This window comes from Triplophysa dalaica, chromosome 2 (assembly GCF_015846415.1).
Source record: "Triplophysa dalaica isolate WHDGS20190420 chromosome 2, ASM1584641v1, whole genome shotgun sequence".
NCBI classification, from domain to species: Eukaryota; Metazoa; Chordata; class Actinopteri; order Cypriniformes; family Nemacheilidae; genus Triplophysa; species Triplophysa dalaica.
Genome location: NC_079543.1, coordinates 7,392,784 through 7,413,779, shown reverse-complemented (window position 1 = coordinate 7,413,779; position 20,996 = coordinate 7,392,784). Strand labels below are relative to the sequence as shown.

General features: G+C 41.6%; 1 protein-coding gene across 8 annotated transcripts in view; it reads right to left on the bottom strand.

The window, feature by feature from the left end:
* Positions 1–20,996, bottom strand: part of LOC130407531 (nuclear factor 1 X-type-like) — a 76,690-nt gene that overhangs the window by 36,156 nt on the left and 19,538 nt on the right. For 6 of the 8 annotated variants that reach the window (XM_056730541.1, XM_056730499.1, XM_056730550.1 and 3 more), the window contains one exon: positions 5,697–6,228. In XM_056730541.1, coding sequence (XP_056586519.1) covers positions 5,697–6,228 — 532 coding nt within the window. Of the gene's footprint in view, positions 1–5,696; positions 6,229–6,870; positions 7,611–20,996 lie in introns of those variants that run through there. The other 2 variants (XM_056730531.1, XM_056730525.1) reach the window with 2 other exon arrangements.

The window sequence follows — 20,996 nt, the reverse complement described above, 5'->3', positions numbered from 1 at the left end:
ACAAAAAAATTGACTTAATGGTTAAAATAAAAACAGAGTGACATATCATGACGACGGGGGTCGACGCTGAGGTTGAGCCCCCAGAGAAAGACCGAGAGAATGGGTGAAAAGAAAAGCAGACGAAGAGAAAGAAAGGATCAGAGGGAGAAAGGTTGGCAGCGATGAGGTTCTGGCACCTTCTACATAGAGCTCACCCGTACAGGGTGCCAAAAAATGGCAGACGAGGCTGCCCTCGTTCCCTTGCTGTTCCTCCTTCTCCCTCTCTCTCGCCCCTTGGCTATCTCGATGATCCCTTTCTCCTCTTTCTAAAGAGGTTTTATCTAATGAGCTCCATGAGAATTCAATCTAACAGTGCTAATGCAGAACTTCTCATAGTATAGATTTGAGTTATGGCTCAGCTTTCTGAGCGTTTCACTGTTTACGCATGTGTGTGTGTTGTGAGTAGGCCCGCGGTGTTACTGAACTCGGCATTGTGTTCTGGTACTCGTAACCGGAGCCGTTGTGAGTGGGCCATGTTACTATCTCTCTGCCTCTACAGACGAGCACATACACTTCTTTAAAGTAAAAGGTTTGAAAACTTGGGCTGGGCGATATAGTCAAGCTTAAAATAATCTGTGTTTTTAGCCGTTTTGATGAAATTCGATGTAAATGTAGATCTTTTTTTTTCTTTCCGGAAATCAATATTTCAACAGCATTGCAATGACGTTTAAATCATTAGAAATCTGCTTTTATTTCAAATGAATCGTTAAAATGTCCAATTACAAATAATTCAGTGAAATTAATTGACTAACATATGAAATAAACAACGTTGATGCCCTTTTTGCTACTGAGATCTGATATGCAATTACATCATCTTTGTGTTAGCGGATTGAAAAAGAAAGGATCATAAAATATCTAATGACACAGTCCTAATTTAGCTACATAAAATCATGTAAAAATCCCTGAAATGCCTCGTAATTTTGTACTTCTGGTAGAATTATTCAGTACATATAGTGAATATCGTCCAGCCCTATTGGAGACAGAGAGATTTCATGCTTGGCACTAATACAATAGACCATGGGTCTTCAACCGGGGGTCCGTGGCGGAACTGCAAGGGGCCTGCTAATTATTGTTTACTCACAAGCAACTTTTTGTTAAAATGTAAAGCATTGATAGAGAAGTATTACAAACAATGCTCTCTTTAAGCTGCGCACGTGCGCAACCACGCAGACTCCTTGAAGCTATTGGGCATTGTAACCTGCGTGCGTACAAAAAACAACATTCAGGCAGCTGAAGCGATAGACGAAATGTTAAATCTGCATCATAAAAAAAACGATAGATAAGTATATAAATAAGTAGGCTACCTATGTCTTTCTTTCAAGACTCTTCGTTTAAAATCAATGCATTCTCTGTCTCCCTTCCGATAAGTTCAGAATACGCATGAAATGAGTTGCTCCATGCATCACTCATCTCAGGGGTCCTTGCCCCGAAAAACGTTGAGGACACCTGCAATAGACTATAGAAAGGCCGACAACTGAGATAAAAAAAAAAACACTACCCCTCTGTACTCCAGTTTTCACTTGTATTGCTTTATTGGCATGAGAAATGTCTTTGATTTGTATTCTGTCTTTAAATTGAAATGTGTCACACAGAATGCATTTGCTCCCTCAGCAGGACTTATATCGGTTTGTTTGTGTCATCGTGTTTAAGTTTAACAGTCTTTCTTTTGTGCTCTTAAAAAGCCCATAAAAGCCTGCGGTCAGTTGTGAGCTGAGAAAGTATAAACCTGACACCTCAGTTAAAGCCACAGTGTAGCTTACAGATGTATGACTTATACTTTGAATGATAATAAATCAGTGACATTATAATACATCCATAATAGATGTAATTATGACACAACCTTTAAATTGCAGCATGATCGCATATTCTTAAAGTCTAAAACCTCAGATGAACTGCATGTGACCTGTACTGTCAAAACGAAGGTCTAAGTTTTGAACCTAAGAGGTGAATTTTTTATCCATTTTATCATTCCGTTACACTATTGGTGGAAGCCAGGATAAGAGAGAGAATGACAGACAATGAATGGAGATACTTGGAAGCCAAAAGAGTGATGAGAGAAAGAAAGATGCATTATGTACACTGGCTCACAGTGAATGACGACTGCAGAAATAATCTATTTAACAGCTAATCCAAATATTAAAATTTCAAGCGAAACACTGCCGCCAGTAAGAGAGTTAGCATTTAAAACAGGTCAAAATCTTGTTTATCATTGTTAAAATAATAAAAGTAACTAAATTATAGATGTTATTATACAAAATATTAATCCAATTTAATTTATATTAATTTATAAACAATTACATTTTTGAGGCATTGCTTTTCTACAAGTTGCACATTTTTTACAAGTTGTACATTTTAAACACCCGTTAATGGTGAAATATGAAATTGCCAGTTTGGAATTTTAAAGCAGATGTACATTTTAATATGTTCTCAACATTATGATATATTTACAGCAGTAAAAGCTCCAACAATACTAACATGAAACGGTTCTGGATATAATGGTTGAGACCATTTCCCTCTATTAGGACGACTTTTCTCCATAATCACACAGCTAATAGAAATACAATTACAGTAATACACACTTCATTCCAGTGTGTCTGGATAGTTTTTTTTAAACAGATTATTCCTTTCACAGTGTTGAAAGACCAAAAATGACGCAAATAATTATCAAGTCATGTGATACGCAATGTGGATATCTGCCTGAGTTAAGTTTAGGAAGATGTTTTAAAGTGAACACAAAAACAAAGAGAATTCCAGTATCCACCTTTTTGGCAATGTGCAAAATTACCCATAATGCCTTCCGGTTTGCCGCTTGATCCCATTAGTTAGGCATGACCAAGTTAGATTGAAAGCTTTTGAACGGACGTTATAATACTTTTATGTCATTTAAAACAGCAAAATATCAAATATATTTATATATTTATATTATTTCACAGGGGCCACACGGGCAGACGGTAAAAAACATTAAGGTCTTCTCGGATGATGGCATTAAACTCCAGCCAGCAGGCACATCATTTCATATATCGTCTTATGTATGTAGACGGCCAAGAGCTTTATATGTATAAAAACACTTTAAACAGCCCTAACATTGGACAAAGTCTTGCCATAACCATCAACATTTCACATTTCTAAAGCGGTAATATTAACAGGGAAGTCATAATCTAACAGAAAGATTTTGATACCCACACCAGATATAAATAAATCTGATCAAATCACGTTGGATCTTTTATAAAATAACGCTATATTGAAGATATCTGGATGCTTTAGTGTGACTGGTTCCGGTATGTCATGTAGCCATACAGCTGCTGTGTTGTTAAACGTGCCTTATTTATTTTACAGAGCTACAATGCAGACTTGGCCAAACATAGACTTAAATACCAACATTACATACACAATACTTTAAATGGTGTGTATTTCCTGCGTCATCCAAAGTGAATACGTATGTCTTTGAATACAAAGCAACTGTAATATTAAACTTAATTTGATATTAAAATAAATTATTATAATGTCACTTAGCCTTGGATATATGCTTTATGTGTACTATGCAATAACAATAAAGTAAATAACAAAGTAAACAATATGTTGTGATGTTTTTGAGAGGTAGAGGCAGTAGTCAGATCTAAGACAGAGCTGTCTTTAAGTGTTATTTGCGCTCTTGTTGTGTCACGTGGTAAAACTCATTCGTAAGGTTTTCTGAGCTTCCTGTGGCTGTTAGCCTATTACCACATTAATTATGCGAGAAAGTTTCTTTTTAACCATTATTATCAGAATGTTCTCTAACATAGTAACAAATACAAAACGGAAGAGCGGAGCATCAAACAGGAAGTCACTCGCGGTAGTGGTGCGCTCCATGGAGTCGTCAAGAAAAAGGTGGATAAAGTAATTTGTAAACACCTACTATGAAACCAAAACCTTAATTCTCCAGCATGTCACAACAGTAACAATAGTCATTTGGTTTGGGGGGTCAGAGTTCAGGGTTAAATGTGTGTTTTCAAAAGGAAGAATAATAGCTTACATTGGGAGGCTGATGAGTCTTGAGCTCTCATACACACACACACATGTATCTTTCCACACCAAAGGCGTTGCAATTGTGCCAACTAGAGAAATTACTGTAGCGACTCCCGTAGATGTCAGTCTTTCTCTTCCCTTTTGCCATCATATAGAAACAAAAGAGGTTGAGGAATGCTCAATCTTAGAGCGTGAAAATGAAGGCCACCTTTAATGACGATAAACAAAGAGTTTATACTGTGAGTAAACAATCACAAGGACAAAACCGACACAATACAAACAAATAAATTAAGAAAACAGCTGTACCACACTATTCAAAACAAAGGCAGAGTTTTTTTTCGCACAATTTAAACACAATATGAGCTTTCAGGCTATTTCAAAGGGAGGCCTACAAACAAGATTAATTCTGGTGTTAGTTTGTAATGCAAGATAGAAAGAAAAAAAAACACAATTAAAATAAAAAAGAAACTCCTCAAAATGCCCCTAACCAGGGTAATGCATTTGGGATTATGTGCGTCTGGGGTTGAGAAAGGCCCCCCGAGCACTGGCACAGAATTCCACGGGCCCAGGGATTCTGTGCGGCTGCCCTGCAGGGTGCCAGCCTCCGCCGCGGCTATTTGGAGCCTGATAAAAGCGGCAGTGCACACTGGAATTAGCCTGATAAGATAAGACCGCAGCACCGAAGCAAACATTCTGAACGGGCAGCGCAATGGCCAACCCTGCTGGGCACGGAGTGTACCAATGTTTACAGTGACCAAGAGAGTTGAAAGACTTTATACCAGATACATCATAGCAGTCAAAATTAAGCGTTCGGCTATGCTTTAGTAGTTCACAATTTTCCATTTATAGGTCAGTCAGCTGCCCTTACTTTGATAAAGACTTTAAAAAAATGTCTCCACAGTAAATAAACAAAAAGAAATAAAGAATTTACATGTCTTAGGAAAGTGGATTCATTTTGATGTAATTTATCAAGGTTTTAGTTTATAAATGTATATTTGAGGTGTTATGTCTGGGTACCATTTTTTAGGCTTCTCACCATTTTCACAGACGCACACACACACACGCACACACGCACACACAATATAGATATATGCAAGCCGTTTAATAAACCATTAACGGTCGTAAAAGATTCATGCATAATTTTTTTAATGATTAGCAAAAATACCATTTAAACTATCTTAGAAAGCATATCAGCATTTCTAGACATAAATACATATACCGGGTACTTTTGCTTGAAATTAATACTTGAAACGAATATATTTAAACAATTGTACTAACCAAATATATCCAAAAAGGTTTAATTTTCCATATTGTATTCAACCCAAAAAGTCCCATTCGATTAACATTGATTTAATTACATTTCTTAAGTTTCCCATGCATACAACTCACAATTTTAAATTCTCTGATATTTCCAACTTTTCCACAACGATGGGAACCCTGTTTCGAGAGATATTTAAGCTCTGGCCACAGATCACAGACGCTCAAAGCTTGTGTTTATATTTGCGCGGGATGTGATCGTGATTATGGGGGTGTTCCCTCACTCGGAATTCTGACCCCTCTAAAATAAACACGCACAAGTATCAGTAACTGAGCTCCTGTGTGACCGTGTGCGTAGGAAAGAGAAGGAAATAAAGATAATGTATCCCACTAACCTGGCATGTGGACGAAGTAGGCCAGGTACAGGTCCAGCTCTTTGACAGCCACTCCGATGTGGTGCGGCTGCACGCACAAGGTGTGGTTCGAGCACTGCGGGGATTTGACCAGTCTCTCTCCGTCCGTGCTCTCCAGCGGGCTTCCCTTGAACAGGATCACCATCACCAGGTCCAGACGCCAGACCTTGTCTGCCTGCCGCAGGCAGTCGATGCGACGTATCTTGCCCTTTTGGTCGGGGTTGGACAGCACGCAGCATGGTTGCTTCTTCCCCGTAATGGTAAGAACGAAGTCTTCGCGGAACTCTGGACGGATGTCCTTGCGTAGTTTGGCCAGCAGCCGCGACGCCCACTTCTGCTTGATCTCGGGCTTCTCGCCCAGGAGTTCATCTTTGACGGCGCGCTCCTCGTCCTTGGACATGCGCTTCTCGTGCTTTTTAAAGTACTTGCGCTTACGGGCCTGCAGGTTGAACCAGGTGTAGGAGAACGCCCGCACGTGCGGGAGAAGAGCCTCGATGAAGGGATGGAATTCATCCTGTGGAGAAGGAGAGAGGCAGGGGGAGGTGGAAGAGAGAGGAAGCAGAGGAGAGAAGAGGAGGGAAGGGGAGAAGACGTTAGAATCTCGGAGCATGAGTATACTGAGAATGCGCTTGGCTCGGCAATGCTGTGAAACGGAAGATGCGTGTGTGCGGGATCACAAATGTGCGCACACACAAATACCCATTATGTGCAATACATATTTATAATTACTCCATGATTATTATAAAAATAATTTACAAAGATTACTAGATAAATACATATTATAAAAAGATGAATGTTATTAAAAAAATAAAAAGTATAAAAATGAAAAATAAAAAATAAAATAAAAATAAAAAAATGCTTTTTATAAGGCCTTAAAAATATATAAAATTATAGTTTTAACTCCAAATTTCTATCTCTTTTTTGTTGATATTTTAATGGTTCTTTATCAAACCAGGGACAGGGACAGACGCAAAAGAGTCCATAACAGCTGCTCACTGCTGCTTGTGCCAAACCGCACAACCAACCCCTGCTACCGCGCTTCCTGATCCAAACTACAACCCAACAGTGCACGGATACCGTAGCAGCACACCACACACAAACACACACACAAGACATGCAACAAAAACACAACAACAAAAGAAACGTTAATAGTTACCATTTTGTACTTTCATCATAAACAGTGCTGGTCGCTGCTGAGTCAAAACAAAAAGTGAAACGTCCTCTTGCACTCAGCTCAACACTACATGCCCTGACTGTTACTGTACAAAACCAGAAATTTCTTAGGGTTTTTTTGTTGTTGAAAAAATACAAATGGCAAGAGAAATAAAAGGGACAGATTTTAAAACTAAGTATTAAAAAACTCCAAATCAAATAAAAATAAGTGACAAGAAATGGAAAGGCAGGAGATAATTATTTAATAAAGCAGTGAAAAAAAATGAAGCTTAAAAAAATTGGGGACCATGCCAGTGCAAATACAAACACGACAACAAAAACAAATTAACATGTAAAAACACGAACGCGAAAAAAGAAACTGATCGTAATCAAAAAGTATTGTACTCACAGTTAGAGGAAAAAACGTACACAAATAATGACACAAATAGCGCAACAAAGAGTAAAAAATGTTTGGCAAAGCAGTAAGTGGTGTTTGTTCAGATATGCGTGCTCTGCATTCGACTCAAAGAGAGCGAGAGATAGACAGAGAATGAAAGACAGACAGAGAGAAAGAGAGAGAGACAGTGAGGGTGGGGGGGTATAGAAAGGAGCGACTGAAGAGCAAAAAAAAGAGAACCGAATCAATGTTGGAGGAGCGCATACGACCGCTGGCAAACCCGATAGAAGCTTCTTTTTTTCCCCTTTTCTCTCCAACTCTATCTCTCTCTTCCTCTCCAAGCTCTTTTCCTATCCATTGCCTCAGAGTGTGCCAGCGCAAAGCTGAGCCCACCTATTTGGCACCGGGTGCCCGAACGCTCAGCCAATACGCACGCTTGAAGGGCTGAATGGGAGGGGGGTAGGAAAATAGGGAGGGGGTAATAGACGGAGCCATGGTGTGGGGGGGGATGCATTGAGTGGGAGACAGTGTAGGGTTCGGTCAGTGGGTTGGCTTCTTACTTTGCCAAATTAACAAGTTCCTATCTTGTGCAACGGCAAAGTCCAAAGCACATTAATTTAACATGCATCAACTGGCAGTACTACATGTATTCCCCTTCTACTCACATTTTACTTCTCCTGAAAAATTGAACTTGAACGCACACACACTTTTATCAATCCACAAATACACTTCCTATCACCTCCACCAAGTAAGCAAACACAGACTGTCCCCGCATGCCCCGTGATCCCTCCACAGAGTGCTGTGTGAACACACGGGCCAGAACTCCCAGAAGACACTACAGACCAGCAGCTGCCTTTAGATTCAGCACACAAACAAAGAGTAATAGCAAAGAATACAGAGAAAAACATTCTCTAACTTTTTCTAAAAATCCAAAATCCGAACATATTGATTTGACAAAATAGGCCAATTTAAACCAGCCACAAAATGTACGCATTTTATTTTTTGCATGTCAGAAAGAAATGCTTTTAGATTTGTCATTTAACATCAAGTTTGCTTTGTAGAAAATAAAAGTTTTTATTTTAATACAACTAAAATGTTACTTGAAGACATCTACAGTGGTTAGAGCATGGCCCTACCAACGGCAAGGTAATGGGTTCGATCCCAGGGGATTGTACATATAGAGATACAATGTAAAGTATAATGCAATGTAAATCGCTTTGGATTAAAGCGTCTGCCAAATGCATAAAATGTAAATGTACAGTTTCTTAAACCTTTGCAGGGAAACAAGGAATATTGTGATCTACATCCAAGAACATCACAAGTTATTGTTTTTGTGTCAATATTCCAGCTAGATATCTTTGTGACATATTTAAATAAGCAAAGTGAAATAATGTTTAATGCGTCAACGAAAATTATTTATTCTGCATTGCACTTGTAATCCATATGGTGAACAAACACAAGATTTAGTAACAAGGAATTCTTCCAATAGGGACTGGGACAGACCAAAAACTCTGGCCCAAGGACATCAAGCCATCCTTGTAGTCAATCACTGCATTAAACACAAATTAATTACCATACCGTGTACCAAACTCATTAAATCCCGCAGTATTTTAGACATTTTAAAGGAATTTCAAGGTCGCTCAAAAGCCCTGTCTTCAATGATCCGTTATGCTCTGTTGACAAAGCCAGAAAAATTGCTTAACTTGAGCAGATTGACATCAAGAGATTTAATCTTGTCTAATCCTTGCAATGAGTTTGCGCAGCATATGCCACTCTCTTAGGGCTATGTGGCACCTTAGGGCGAGAAGCATGCCTGGCCAAGAACCGGGTGAAGTAGCCTCATTTCCATAGCACGTTTCAGACATGCAGATTTTGCAGTTGCCAGTAAGTGCTTGCTGTGTAAACCCAGCGTTTCCTAACAAAACAATAAAACACACCGGCGTCAAATTTGTTTGTTATTTTGTTTGTGAACGCACAAACAAAACATGGTGTGCGATTCAATTTGCTTGATTCATGTCCGACATAAATGAAAGTTGTTTAATGCAAATCATATCAGTCGACTGTGAACTGAATACATCTGTCTGATTTCATGGTACTTTGATTTGTCTACATTTTATAGGCAAATCATTCTGAATGTTGCTACAGTACCGGATCTGGTTTGTCAGACTGCAGGGAATTTCATATCTGGTGCATTTATTTCCATGAAAAAAAATCATGTCTCTAAACAAAGATTTAGAAAATGTCTGTATTAATTGACTTAAGACGTTGAGAAAGGACTCATTAAGAGTTCAATGCTCTTGCATGAATTATTGGCTGGATAAATAATAGCATGTCTGAAATGACAATTTAGAATGAAGCAGATTTTATCACCATATGAGCTGTGTGGTGTTGTCATGAGATTAAATCAACATGGAAGCCATAAACACTTAAGAGCATATAAATAATGCGTGTTCACTTTCCCCACAGCCTGCTGCCTTTATTCACTGAGTCTGTATACGTCCCTCATTCATCTCTTTTAAAACACAGCGTATCTTATCTCTGTATGACAGTGATCTTTGTTTTACGCAAGAAAAAGCAAACGAGAGGACAAGAGAGTGAGATTTCCATGGAGGCCGTCTTGCTCGGCTGCGTACATACTGCTGCTGTTTTTTCGGTGCAGGGGTTACTTCTTCCAGAAAAAGGCAGAGACTGCAAGAGAAAGCTCAGCCAGTTGGTCTGTATTATGCACACATGCAGTGTACCCACAATCCACCACAATACATGAAAAAATTCTCAAATGCCTTTTTTACCTGTTTAAGCATACCTCAAAATATTTAATCCACTACAAATTATTATTTTGTCTGTGGGGCTTATTAGAAATTTAACATCAAGAACACTTCAATATGTACTTTTACAGATTGGTAGTTTGGAGGCCGTTTAATTGGTATAGAAAACAACCTTTAAGTAGCATAATGCCTTGAGTAGCCTATGCTAAAACAGGCTAATTCAAATAAAGATTTCCATAAGTAAACAGTGACAAACTCTGAAGCAGTTTTAATGTAAAAAGATAATTCTGCAAAAAATAGGTACCAAGCCTTTGTCGTCGGTCTGCTTCGAGATGAACGCGTTTTATTAATAATTTCTAGCTTTGTCTCTTTTTGCATTTGGAAAAGTTTTGACATACGACAATCCTGTGTGAACCATTATCGGTATTATTTTGTTTTAATTCGCAGCAAGCTCGAGCTCCATCACTCTGTGGCTCAAGAGAGGAAAAAAAGGCACGAGACGGTGCCTGCATGAGCGCGAGGGCTTTAAGGTCTAACGTGAACTAGGGCACTTTATCACAGAGAACTGTATCTCCAAAAATATTACGCAAATATTATTAACGCATCTTTACAAAAAGAGAAAATATGTACCAAACATAAAGAATTACTCTGACTAAAAAACGACCGGACGGCAAAATTGCGCTTCGTTTCAAGTTTTTTTCTCTTATATTGCTTTAACGAACGAAATCGAATACATTGATTAAAAAACATGATATTTCAGAAAACTCTAGCCCCTTTAAACAGTTAATAAATTGAAAAAAGAAATAGCAATATTAAAATGACTGTGTTATTTAGTTTTAAAGTACATGCTAAATCAAAAACAGGTTTATTTTTGTTAAAATAAAGACAAAATTATATACTTTTTCTAAAAAGAAATCTGCAAATTTCTGCCACAGAATCTTGAAAATTTAATAATTGAAAAGTACGTTCCGCATAATAATTCAGTGCGATGAAGTGTAGCATATACCTTAAAAAAATATAGACTATGCATACAAAATTATACCATATATTCAATATAAAATCATGTGAATATATTTTAATACATTTCTATTGATTAAACCAAAATATCTATCTGCACATATTTGCCTCATATCCAATTTTTAAACAAAATAAGACCGTGCACAAATTTTTGCAGGCCTGTACTGATTATAAACCTCTGACTCCAGCTGGGAGAAATTCAGAATACAGTTTTAGTAAAAGGTTTGCTATGCACCAAGTTTGAACATGTATCTCTCACTTAGCCTAAATAGTGGCTACAGGAACTTTTATGCCAAGAACAGAAAAATATTTGTTTCTTCATCAGGCCAAACGATAGCCTGTATGGATACACAAAGAATAGCTATTTTACTAAAACGTCGAACCTAAAAATCGACAAGAATATGAAAACTTGTCAATACCAAGTGGAGACCGTAATAAATAAACCCGTATACTTACAGCGGAGAACAGGGTGTTTTTTTTTAAAGCTTTGTGCTTTGTGTGCAATTACTTCACTTTTATAAACTGACACGTTTCCAACACGTGTGGAAATCTGGGAATAATTAAAGTGTTCTGTGCTGTGCATGGTAAATAGTTTCAGCGCACAGCAAGACTGGTGAGATAGCTCAAGCAAAGCACTCTCCAAGAATTAACGTAGCATATAGGCCTACAAAAGAAATAAATTACACAGTTCATGTGATATAAGTTCTTAAAAAAAACAAGAATAGCCTACAATCTGGGTAAAATACACCACGTTTTTAATACTCTATGTGAAGCAGACCTGGACTGAACAAACTGTATAATACAATCACTGATTATGCCTTTCAGGAGTCATCCTCTCAATCACATGCGCGTTCACAACATTAGTAAAATGATAGAGACGCATAGCCTACTAGATGGAGTTGTGAAAGTTGAGGCATTCGCGACCTGAATAATTTGTTTCCGTCCGTGGTTTGCTTAGTGTGGAACATGTGTCTGTAGATCAGAGCTCTGAACTGGGTTTCTCTCCCAGCTGCGGCCGGTGAGATCAGTCAGCTGACTGCTGAAGTGTAAAGTGGAAAAAATGCGGAGACGAGCACGGCGTGACACTACAGCTCAGAGACTAAATACAAGCGCTCTGACTGACCGACGACCAAATTAAATAAATATAACTACTGTGTGCGCATGTGTGCCCGCGCGCGTGCTCGCTGCGCTCCTTGAGTGTGTGTGTGTGTGTTGTCTTTGGGAAGAAGTTTGAGACACGTCTTGAAAAAGTAAAATGATCCCATTAATACAAAAGCATAACATTTTAAATTATATATAAATATTTATTTATGAATATTTACCTGCCAACATCAGTTTTACTTTATGCTTTTTCTGGCTAGTGCAGTGGGCCATTCACACTTTTAGCAACATCGCACATTTCAATAAAGAGTTCAATTTAACATGAACAGCATCCGTGGTTGCCAATTCAACAAAGTTAGGCAGAGTTCAACTTCATGCAGAATCTACAGTGTTTCGAAGCGATGACAAGTGATGAGAGTGCAGACAGCCTGATACAGTTGGATGCACCAGTCGAGAAGGGAGCTGGCCTAGCAACTAACAGCGCGGAAACCCGACGACCTCCAGCGATTCATTTGTTTTCGGTGTGAATGGGGCTTAACGCTGAAATCCTAATCGTCAGTGGTGCTCAGTCATGAAGCAGTTGAGTTACAGCATATAGGCTACATTCATCACAAACTGTAAATAACTACGGTGTAATTACGGTTGATATTTCAGCAGTGAGTGCCAAGTGCCAGCTTTAAACTAGAGATGTTCGTAGCTCTCCAACACCCTCTCTCTCTCTTTCTCCCTCTTGCTTTTATTCACATTCTTTTCTTTTTCCTCTGCCACTCTGCGAGGCAGGCTGCCAACCCTTCTCCTCAACTGGGCATCGTGCCCTACCCTTTATGCAAATGAGGCACCCACCACCCCATCTTTCTGCTTTCTTTCTATCTTTCTTCTCAACTCAGTCATCTCTGGTTCTCACTCTTAACCACAGATACGCACTGGTCATGTCGTCTGTCTCTTTTTTGGACTCTATATAGCTCCCTAGATTTTTGGCAATCATTTGAATTATTTTTTAACTTTATTATTATTTTATTTTAGACATAACACTGTTTTACTGTACAGCGGGGCTTCGAACCCCATTTCGAACCCTCTCTTTGACCTGTTTTGCATCCCCTGTTTTTAAACACAGATTCATTATGTCACAATTGTGCCACACACACCCTGAGTATTTCCTTCTCTTCGTTCAAACACAGGGCACCAATTTCAATTATGTGTGAATTAAGGGTGTTTACTGTAACTGTGGAGAAAGCAAACATACAAAATATAAGGGGTTACACTGACAATTTCATTAGTTCTGCTAGTTAATGATTCGAGCCTGTGTCAACATTACTGCAAAAAGCTCTTGACAGTCCTACAGTAAAACTAACCAAGTGTCATTCATTCGCAAAAAAAAACCAACAACTCTGGCTGACAGACCACTGATTCTGTCATTGACATGAGGTAAACTTTGACTCACACCTGGTTAAGCTTAGCAAAAAATGCACACACACATACTCTGTGTTTACTGGATGTATTATGTTACAATGGCAAAAGGTGAATCTGAATGGACCTGGCTGCATGACACGCTCACACGTGCATACAATGAGATACAAAAGCTATGAGGAAAACAATTGTTAAGGAAAGAATAGAGTTGATGTGGAAGCGTGTATGAGTGTGCGATGGTATTGTGTGTTAGGTCTAATGACTTACTTATGTATGGACCTATTTTTATTTTTATTTTCTTTATATTTATACGCATTAATGATATTAATATTTACATCTTAATAAACTAGTGAGCAGGTTTTAATACCATTAGCTGTGACTAATTTGGTTGGGTAATGTTTAAATAAAAATAATGTGTCATGATTCCACTATCATGTCATGTTTATTCTTGTTGTTTGAGTGGAGTCATGGCATAACCTATGGTTTTGTGTGAGATTGAGTGATCTTTCTCGTGTCTCGTCATTGTTCCCTACATCTCGTTCCTCGTCAGCCTCTCCTTAGTGCTAATCCCCAGCACCTGTTGCTTGTTATGATCCTGTGTCTGTCTTCCCTATAAAGAGTCCTCATGTTTCATTGTCCTGTGCGCGTTCATTGTAGATGTACCTGGTCCTCGTCTGAACGTCATTCTATGCTTGTCATCTTGTTCCTGTTTCCTCCCTTATAGTAAGTGTTAGTTTAGTGCTTGTTTCAAGTGTTTGTTTTATAGTCTAGTTAGTTAGTGTTCTTGTCCTTGTTAAAGTTTATATTGTTATCCTGTCTTGTTTTACCCCATCGTGGGTCTTTGTTTTGTGTTTCTTTGTTAATAAATTCCCTTGTTTACCCCACGTCTGAGTCCTGCCTGCAATTGGGTTCTCACGCCATGTCTCAAAGAGAGATGCATGACAGAATGAACGCGCCAAACAGAACCCAGCAGGCAGCCAAGGTGAACTGCTTGCGGTCCCGCCAGGCACGCCACCTCTGCGGTATCCGCCAAGGAGATGGTGATCTGGGGACCTACGTAGAGAGGTTCCTGGATGCCGCAGAGGAGGTGGTCTTTGGGGAGGCGGAGCTAGCGGTGTTGTTCAGCCGCGGCCTCAGGGATCCTCTGTCGCCGGCGGAGATGAGGATGCTGAGACCGCTGGACTTCGATGTCGTGTGGCGGTATGCCACGAACAGGTCCGAGTCCAGGGTCCCAGTACAATCCTGCTATCCATCTCCGCTGGCTGCTATTCCAGAGGGTCGTACCCTGCAGGTCGGGGTTGTGGGCATCACCGTGCCCTCCGCCTCAACCGCAGCAGCTTCACCACCACCGACTGGTCTCCGTGGCAAGCGGGGGAGGAGAACTTCCTCAGGGTCTTCCTCTGAGGCCTCCAACCCGGAACCGGCTTTGCCCTTTACCTCCTTCCTTCAGCCGACCACCAGACGGGTGGCTCGGCTGAAAAAGAAGAGGCAGCGGAGGTCAGCCGGGAACCAGTTGGTCCCGAGTCCTGTGGTCCCGAGTCCTGTGGTCCCGAGTCCTGTGGTCCCGAGTCCTGTGGTCCCGAGTCCTGTGGTCCCGAGTCCTGTGGTCCCGAGTCCTGTGGTCCCGAGTCCTGTGGTCCCGAGTCCTGTGGTCCCGAGTCCTGTGGTCCCGAGTCCTGTGGTCCCGAGTCCTGTGGTCCCGAGTCCTGTGGTCCCGAGTCCTGTGGTCCCGAGTCCTGTGGTCCCGAGTCCTGTGGTCCCGAGTCCTGTGGTCCCGAGTCCTGTGGTCCCGAGTCCTGTGGTCCCGAGTCCTGTGGTCCCGAGTCCTGTGGTCCCGAGTCCGGTGGTGTCAAACCCCAAATATTTTTTGGGGGGGCGCTGTGGGAAGGTGACGGTCCGTCCGGCACCGAGCCCGGCCCAGCAGCCGCCGGAGGTCGCTGCCCAGCCGCCAGAGGTCGCTGCCCAGCCGCCGTCAGAGAGCGCTGCCCAGCCGCCGTCAGAGAGCGCTGCCCAGCCGCCGTCAGAGAGCGCTGCCCAGCCGCCGTCAGAGAGCGCTGCCCAGCCGCCGTCAGAGAGCGCTGCCCAGCCGCCGTCAGAGAGCGCTGCCCAGCCGCCGTCAGAGAGCGCTGCCCAGCCGCCGTCAGAGAGCGCTGCCCAGCCGCCGTCAGAGAGCGCTGCCCAGCCGCCGTCAGAGAGCGCTGCCCAGCCGCCGTCAGAGAGCGCTGCCCAGCCGCCGTCAAGTCCGGCTGCCCAGCCGCCGTCAAGTCCGGCTGCCCAGCCGCCGTCAAGTCCGGCTGCCCAGCCGCCGTCAAGTCCGGCTGCCCAGCCGCCGTCAAGTCCGGCTGCCCAGCCGCCGTCAAGTCCGGCTGCCCAGCCGCCGTCAAGTCCGGCTGCCCAGCCGCCGTCAAGTCCGGCTGCCCAGCCGCCGTCAAGTCCGGCTGCCCAGCCGCCGTCAAGTCCGGCTGCCCAGCCGCCGTCAAGTCCGGCTGCCCAGCCGCCGTCAAGTCCGGCTGCCCAGCCGCCGTCAAGTCCGGCTGCCCAGCCGCCGTCAAGTCCGGCTGCCCAGCCGCCGTCAAGTCCGGCTGCCCAGCCGCCGTCAAGTCCGGCTGCCCAGCCGCCGTCAAGTCCGGCTGCCCAGCCGCCGTCAAGTCCGGCTGCCCAGCCGCCGTCAAGTCCGGCTGCCCAGCCGCCGTCAAGTCCGGCTGCCCAGCCGCCGTCAAGTCCGGCTGCCCAGCCGCCGTCAAGTCCGGCTGCCCAGCCGCCGTCAAGTCCGGCTGCCCAGCCGCCGTCAAGTCCGTCTGCCCAGCCGCCGTCAAGTCCGGCTGCCCAGCCGATCTTCCAACCCTGGTCCAGCCCGGCATTCCAGCCGTGGTCCAGCCCTACAGTCCTGCAGGGGACTAGGACAGTTCCCCCCAGGACTACTCCTGTCAAGCCTCCTGGGGCTCCGCGCCCTGGCGCGTCCCCAAGGGCTGGAACTTCCCCACCCAGCCCTCCCCCTTCTGGACTACCCATGTTTTCTTGTCTGCCCCCACCCCCCCTCCCTTGTTTGCTATTTTTGTTGTCTCACCCCAACCCATTTGTTATTATTTCTTGTATGCCCCTTGTCATGTTCACCTTGTCTGTCTGGTTTTTGTCTGTTTCCCAGTCAGTCTTGTCTCGTTAGTTACCCCTTGATGAACACCTGGAGGTGCTCATTAAAGGGGGGGCTTATGTCATGATTCCACTATCATGTCATGTTTATTCTTGTTGTTTGAGTGGAGTCATGGCATAACCTATGGTTTTGTGTGAGATTGAGTGATCTTTCTCGTGTCTCGTCATTGTTCCCTACATCTCGTTCCTCGTCAGCCTCTCCTTAGTGCTAATCCCCAGCACCTGTTGCTTGTTATGATCCTGTGTCTGTCTTCCCTATAAAGAGTCCTCATGTTTCATTGTCCTGTGCGCGTTCATTGTAGATGTACCTGGTCCTCGTCTGAACGTCATTCTATGCTTGTCATCTTGTTCCTGTTTCCTCCCTTATAGTAAGTGTTAGTTTAGTGCTTGTTTCAAGTGTTTGTTTTATAGTCTAGTTAGTTAGTGTTCTTGTCCTTGTTAAAGTTTATATTGTTATCCTGTCTTGTTTTACCCCATCGTGGGTCTTTGTTTTGTGTTTCTTTGTTAATAAATTCCCTTGTTTACCCCACGTCTGAGTCCTGCCTGCAATTGGGTTCTCACGCCATGTCTCAAAGAGAGATGCATGACATAATGAAAGCATTAGAAATAAACCACAAATAATTATTTTGATTGAGAAGGTGGTTGGTTGATATGGTGCAAAAGCTTACCTGATATATCAGAAAATGATTACAAAATATGTATAAATAATATAAAACGTCAGTGTCCTTCTGAAACCTTGTTTATACAAGGTATATAATATATATCTAAATAAAATATATAATATAAAATATATTTATTAGGGCTGTCAATCGATTAATCTCGATTAATCACACCCAGAATAAACGTATGTGTTGTGTCTGTGTACTGTGCATATTAATTTATAATATTTAGGAAAAATTTCGATTTAGAAATTCTGGATGCGATTAATCGGCATTAATCGTTCGATTCAGTATGAAGGTATGGCTAAGGGAGACTATCCACCAGTTGATTTAAAATAAGAAAATCCATTAATACTGCTGGCATGACCTCACAACTTGTCCCAAATGATTTCTTTACATTACTTCACATAGAACTCTCTCTCTCTCTCTGTCTGCATTCGTCTCATCTGTCAGTGGTTTTCTCTCATTAGATATTGTCCAGCATTACTGCTGTCATTTCAGGACAGGTGCAGTGGTAATGAGTGGGTAACACTGCATGCACCGAGGGCTTTCCCATTATAGTAAGCCTAATCCGGGAGGGGGGAGTGTGTGTGTTTGCCCACCACAGCTGAGTTAAGAATGTGTGTGCATCTGTGTTTACAAGTACGGTAATACGTTGGTCAAGACTGGAGCGTGAGAACGAGTTATGCGTTTACTGGCACCGTCTATTACAGCATTCGAGAAAAACTTTAACTGCAATTCTTTAACTGCGTTTTTAGCTGCCTGGCAGGTACAGAAAAAGTCAATCTTGAAAAACATATTACCGCACCTCTCCCTTTTCTCTACATGACAACCGCAGCCGTCATTATCGTCATTACCACCATCATCATTATCCATTAAAACAAAGCTCGCTAGACCTTGGCAACCAGACAGCTGGAAATGAAATCTGAAACAGCTGGACTAAAGCTCTTTAAAGCACGGTGAAGACCAAGTCAGAGAGAGCCCTCCTCATGCATTCAGATATAACCATCTCGTCGGTTTCTTGAACCTGTAAGAACCTAAATGGATATAAGACACTTTTAATGCCGTAGAACGAGATTGGATTAAAAAAGCAAAAAACACATTTACTCAGATACACAGTTTAAGAACAGCTGAACTGTTTTAGCAATGCCGCTGCCTCCATCTTGTCTATGCATCCCGAGCTTCTCTCCAGAATGCAGCGAGATATGAATCCTGTACACACACTAACCCGACCTCTGTTTGGCTGCACTGCACTGCGCTGCATGTTTGCTCAGGACTCATGGCGCTGACACCTGTGGACAGGTGCGCCAAAAAAAGCCGCCAAATGGATTGAGGGCTACTGGCTCTTCGTTTCTCACTGCCTGATGGAAAAAACATTTATATTTTCGATGACACTTCATGCCTGCACACATAGGAAGTTCAGCTGAGCTGGACCTGAACGTTTAACAAGAGTTTAAAATGATCATAACAAACCAAGAGAAAAGAAGGGACAGAGATCTTAGGTCTCCAAGAAAAAAGAAATCAACGGCTTGGTGAGATAATACCTTCTATAATAAACTTAAAAGAACAGCTACCCAAAAATGAAAATTCTCTCATTATTTAGTCACTCTCTCGTTGTTCCAACCCTTTATGACTTTCTCCGGCCTATGAAATACAAAAACGAAATAATAAGCTGATCCTAGAAGTCCTCTGGTTCTAAAACACTGAATAAATATGACTAGCGACTCAGGTTTACTGTTTACAGAAGTTAACAGGGCTGAATCAATTACATAAAACATGAAAAGCAGTGACATGAGATGGGCCACTCTGTGGAGGATTGCAAGAGTGTGGGGTTTAAGAATAGACAAAAACAGGAAGCCTTCTCGAGGCCCTCAATGCACAATTTGTCCAGTAGAAGAACAGAGAAGTTCTTCGCCACAGTACCCAAGGGCCTGATCCAATTTCTTCCACTGGGCCCGTTGTGGGATTTTACCCAGTACATTCACAGTACTCCGAGTTCTTAGACCTGGAAATCAACGACTGCACAACGACTTCTTTAAATACTGGTGGGGTGTGGCAATGGATCCACGCCAGAGGACAAAATCAAGAGTAAAAAATTACACAGTCTCCCTGTCCCAGCCGGTAACAGACTGTACGAAACCCACAGGTCTGTGTTTCCTGGCTCACTCAGATAAGATGAACAAAATACCTAAACCCAGCAAGGTGCATTTTAGGAGCATGAGACATTGATCGAAGCGATAATATCTGGCAACCGTACAATTCAGATGCATTCCAAAGGACTGTGGCCATAGAGAAGACCACTGAGGGCAGGAAAGCACAATGCACAAAGTTCTCCGGACAAAACTTGGCAACCCTAAGAGCTTCTTAAGTGGGATAATATGGTTAGGATTCCTTTGCATCCCCTTAAGAAATCCAATATGTGCATATCAATGCTGGTATCCGAGGCCTTACCTCTTAGATACAATGAATAAAAACAGTCAGTCTAGTTAGGGCTGGGAATAGAGAACTAGCTATCATTCAGAGATTTATTTTTATTAAATAAATTATTTAAGAGAGTTATTTTTATGATGTTTGGATTTCATTTAATAGTTTTGAACAAATATTGAGCTTTGAGGTTGCAGTCTCAAATGATTGTACAAAAGCTAATAATAATAAGTAAAAAATGCAAATAAAAATATTAAGTAATTAACAAAATGGCCTGCTTCCCCCAAAAATGAAAAATCTGTTACCATTTTTCACACCCCCCACCAACAAGTTGTTCCAAAACTGTATAGAATTCTTTGTTCAGTTGAACACAAAAGAAGATATGTTAAAGAATGTGGGAAATTGAAGAATAAAGAATGTTAAAGAATGTGGGGCTCCATTGACTACTATTGACAAACATTCTTATTTCTATTTTGTGTTCAGCGGAACAACCAAATTTACACAGGTTTGAAAACAATTAGTGAGTAAATGATGACAGAGTTCTCCTTTTTTGGTGAACTATCCCTTTAAGTATTTGATACTAACATACAGTCGTACATACACAATGGGCTATACTGTATGTAGTCATCTTTAAAAGGATAGTTCACTCTAAGATGAAAATATATTTACTCACCCTCAAGTTACTCTAAACCTGTATGAAGTTATTTTGCACAAAAGAAGATATTCTGAAGAACACTTGTAAACAAACAACATTGACCCCCATTGACCTCGATTATAGGGACACAAAACACCTTTCTCAAAATATATTCTTTTGTGTTCTACAGAACAAAGATACAGATTTATCAGATTATCCGACATATACAGATTTTGAATGAAATGAGGATAAATAAAACTGTCCACTGAAGTATATAAGAATAATGCATGAAGACAAGTTTATGAAGCAATTGTCAAAGCAATTATCACTAAATAATTACAAACATTCCTTTGACTACACTGTTCTTGAAAATGTAGGGTTGCACTTGCCGTTTTGATAAATAGGGTGATTAAAATGAGGCCGGTATAACACATTGCTGTGATTATTGGATAAACCATATGAAAAGTATTATTACTATTCAGTGGCCCCTGGTCACACTTCTAAAAGTGGCCAAGAGTTTTGTAATCTGAGTCTTTGCAGCTTGTGTGTATGGGACAGTGATGAGTGCTTAAAATG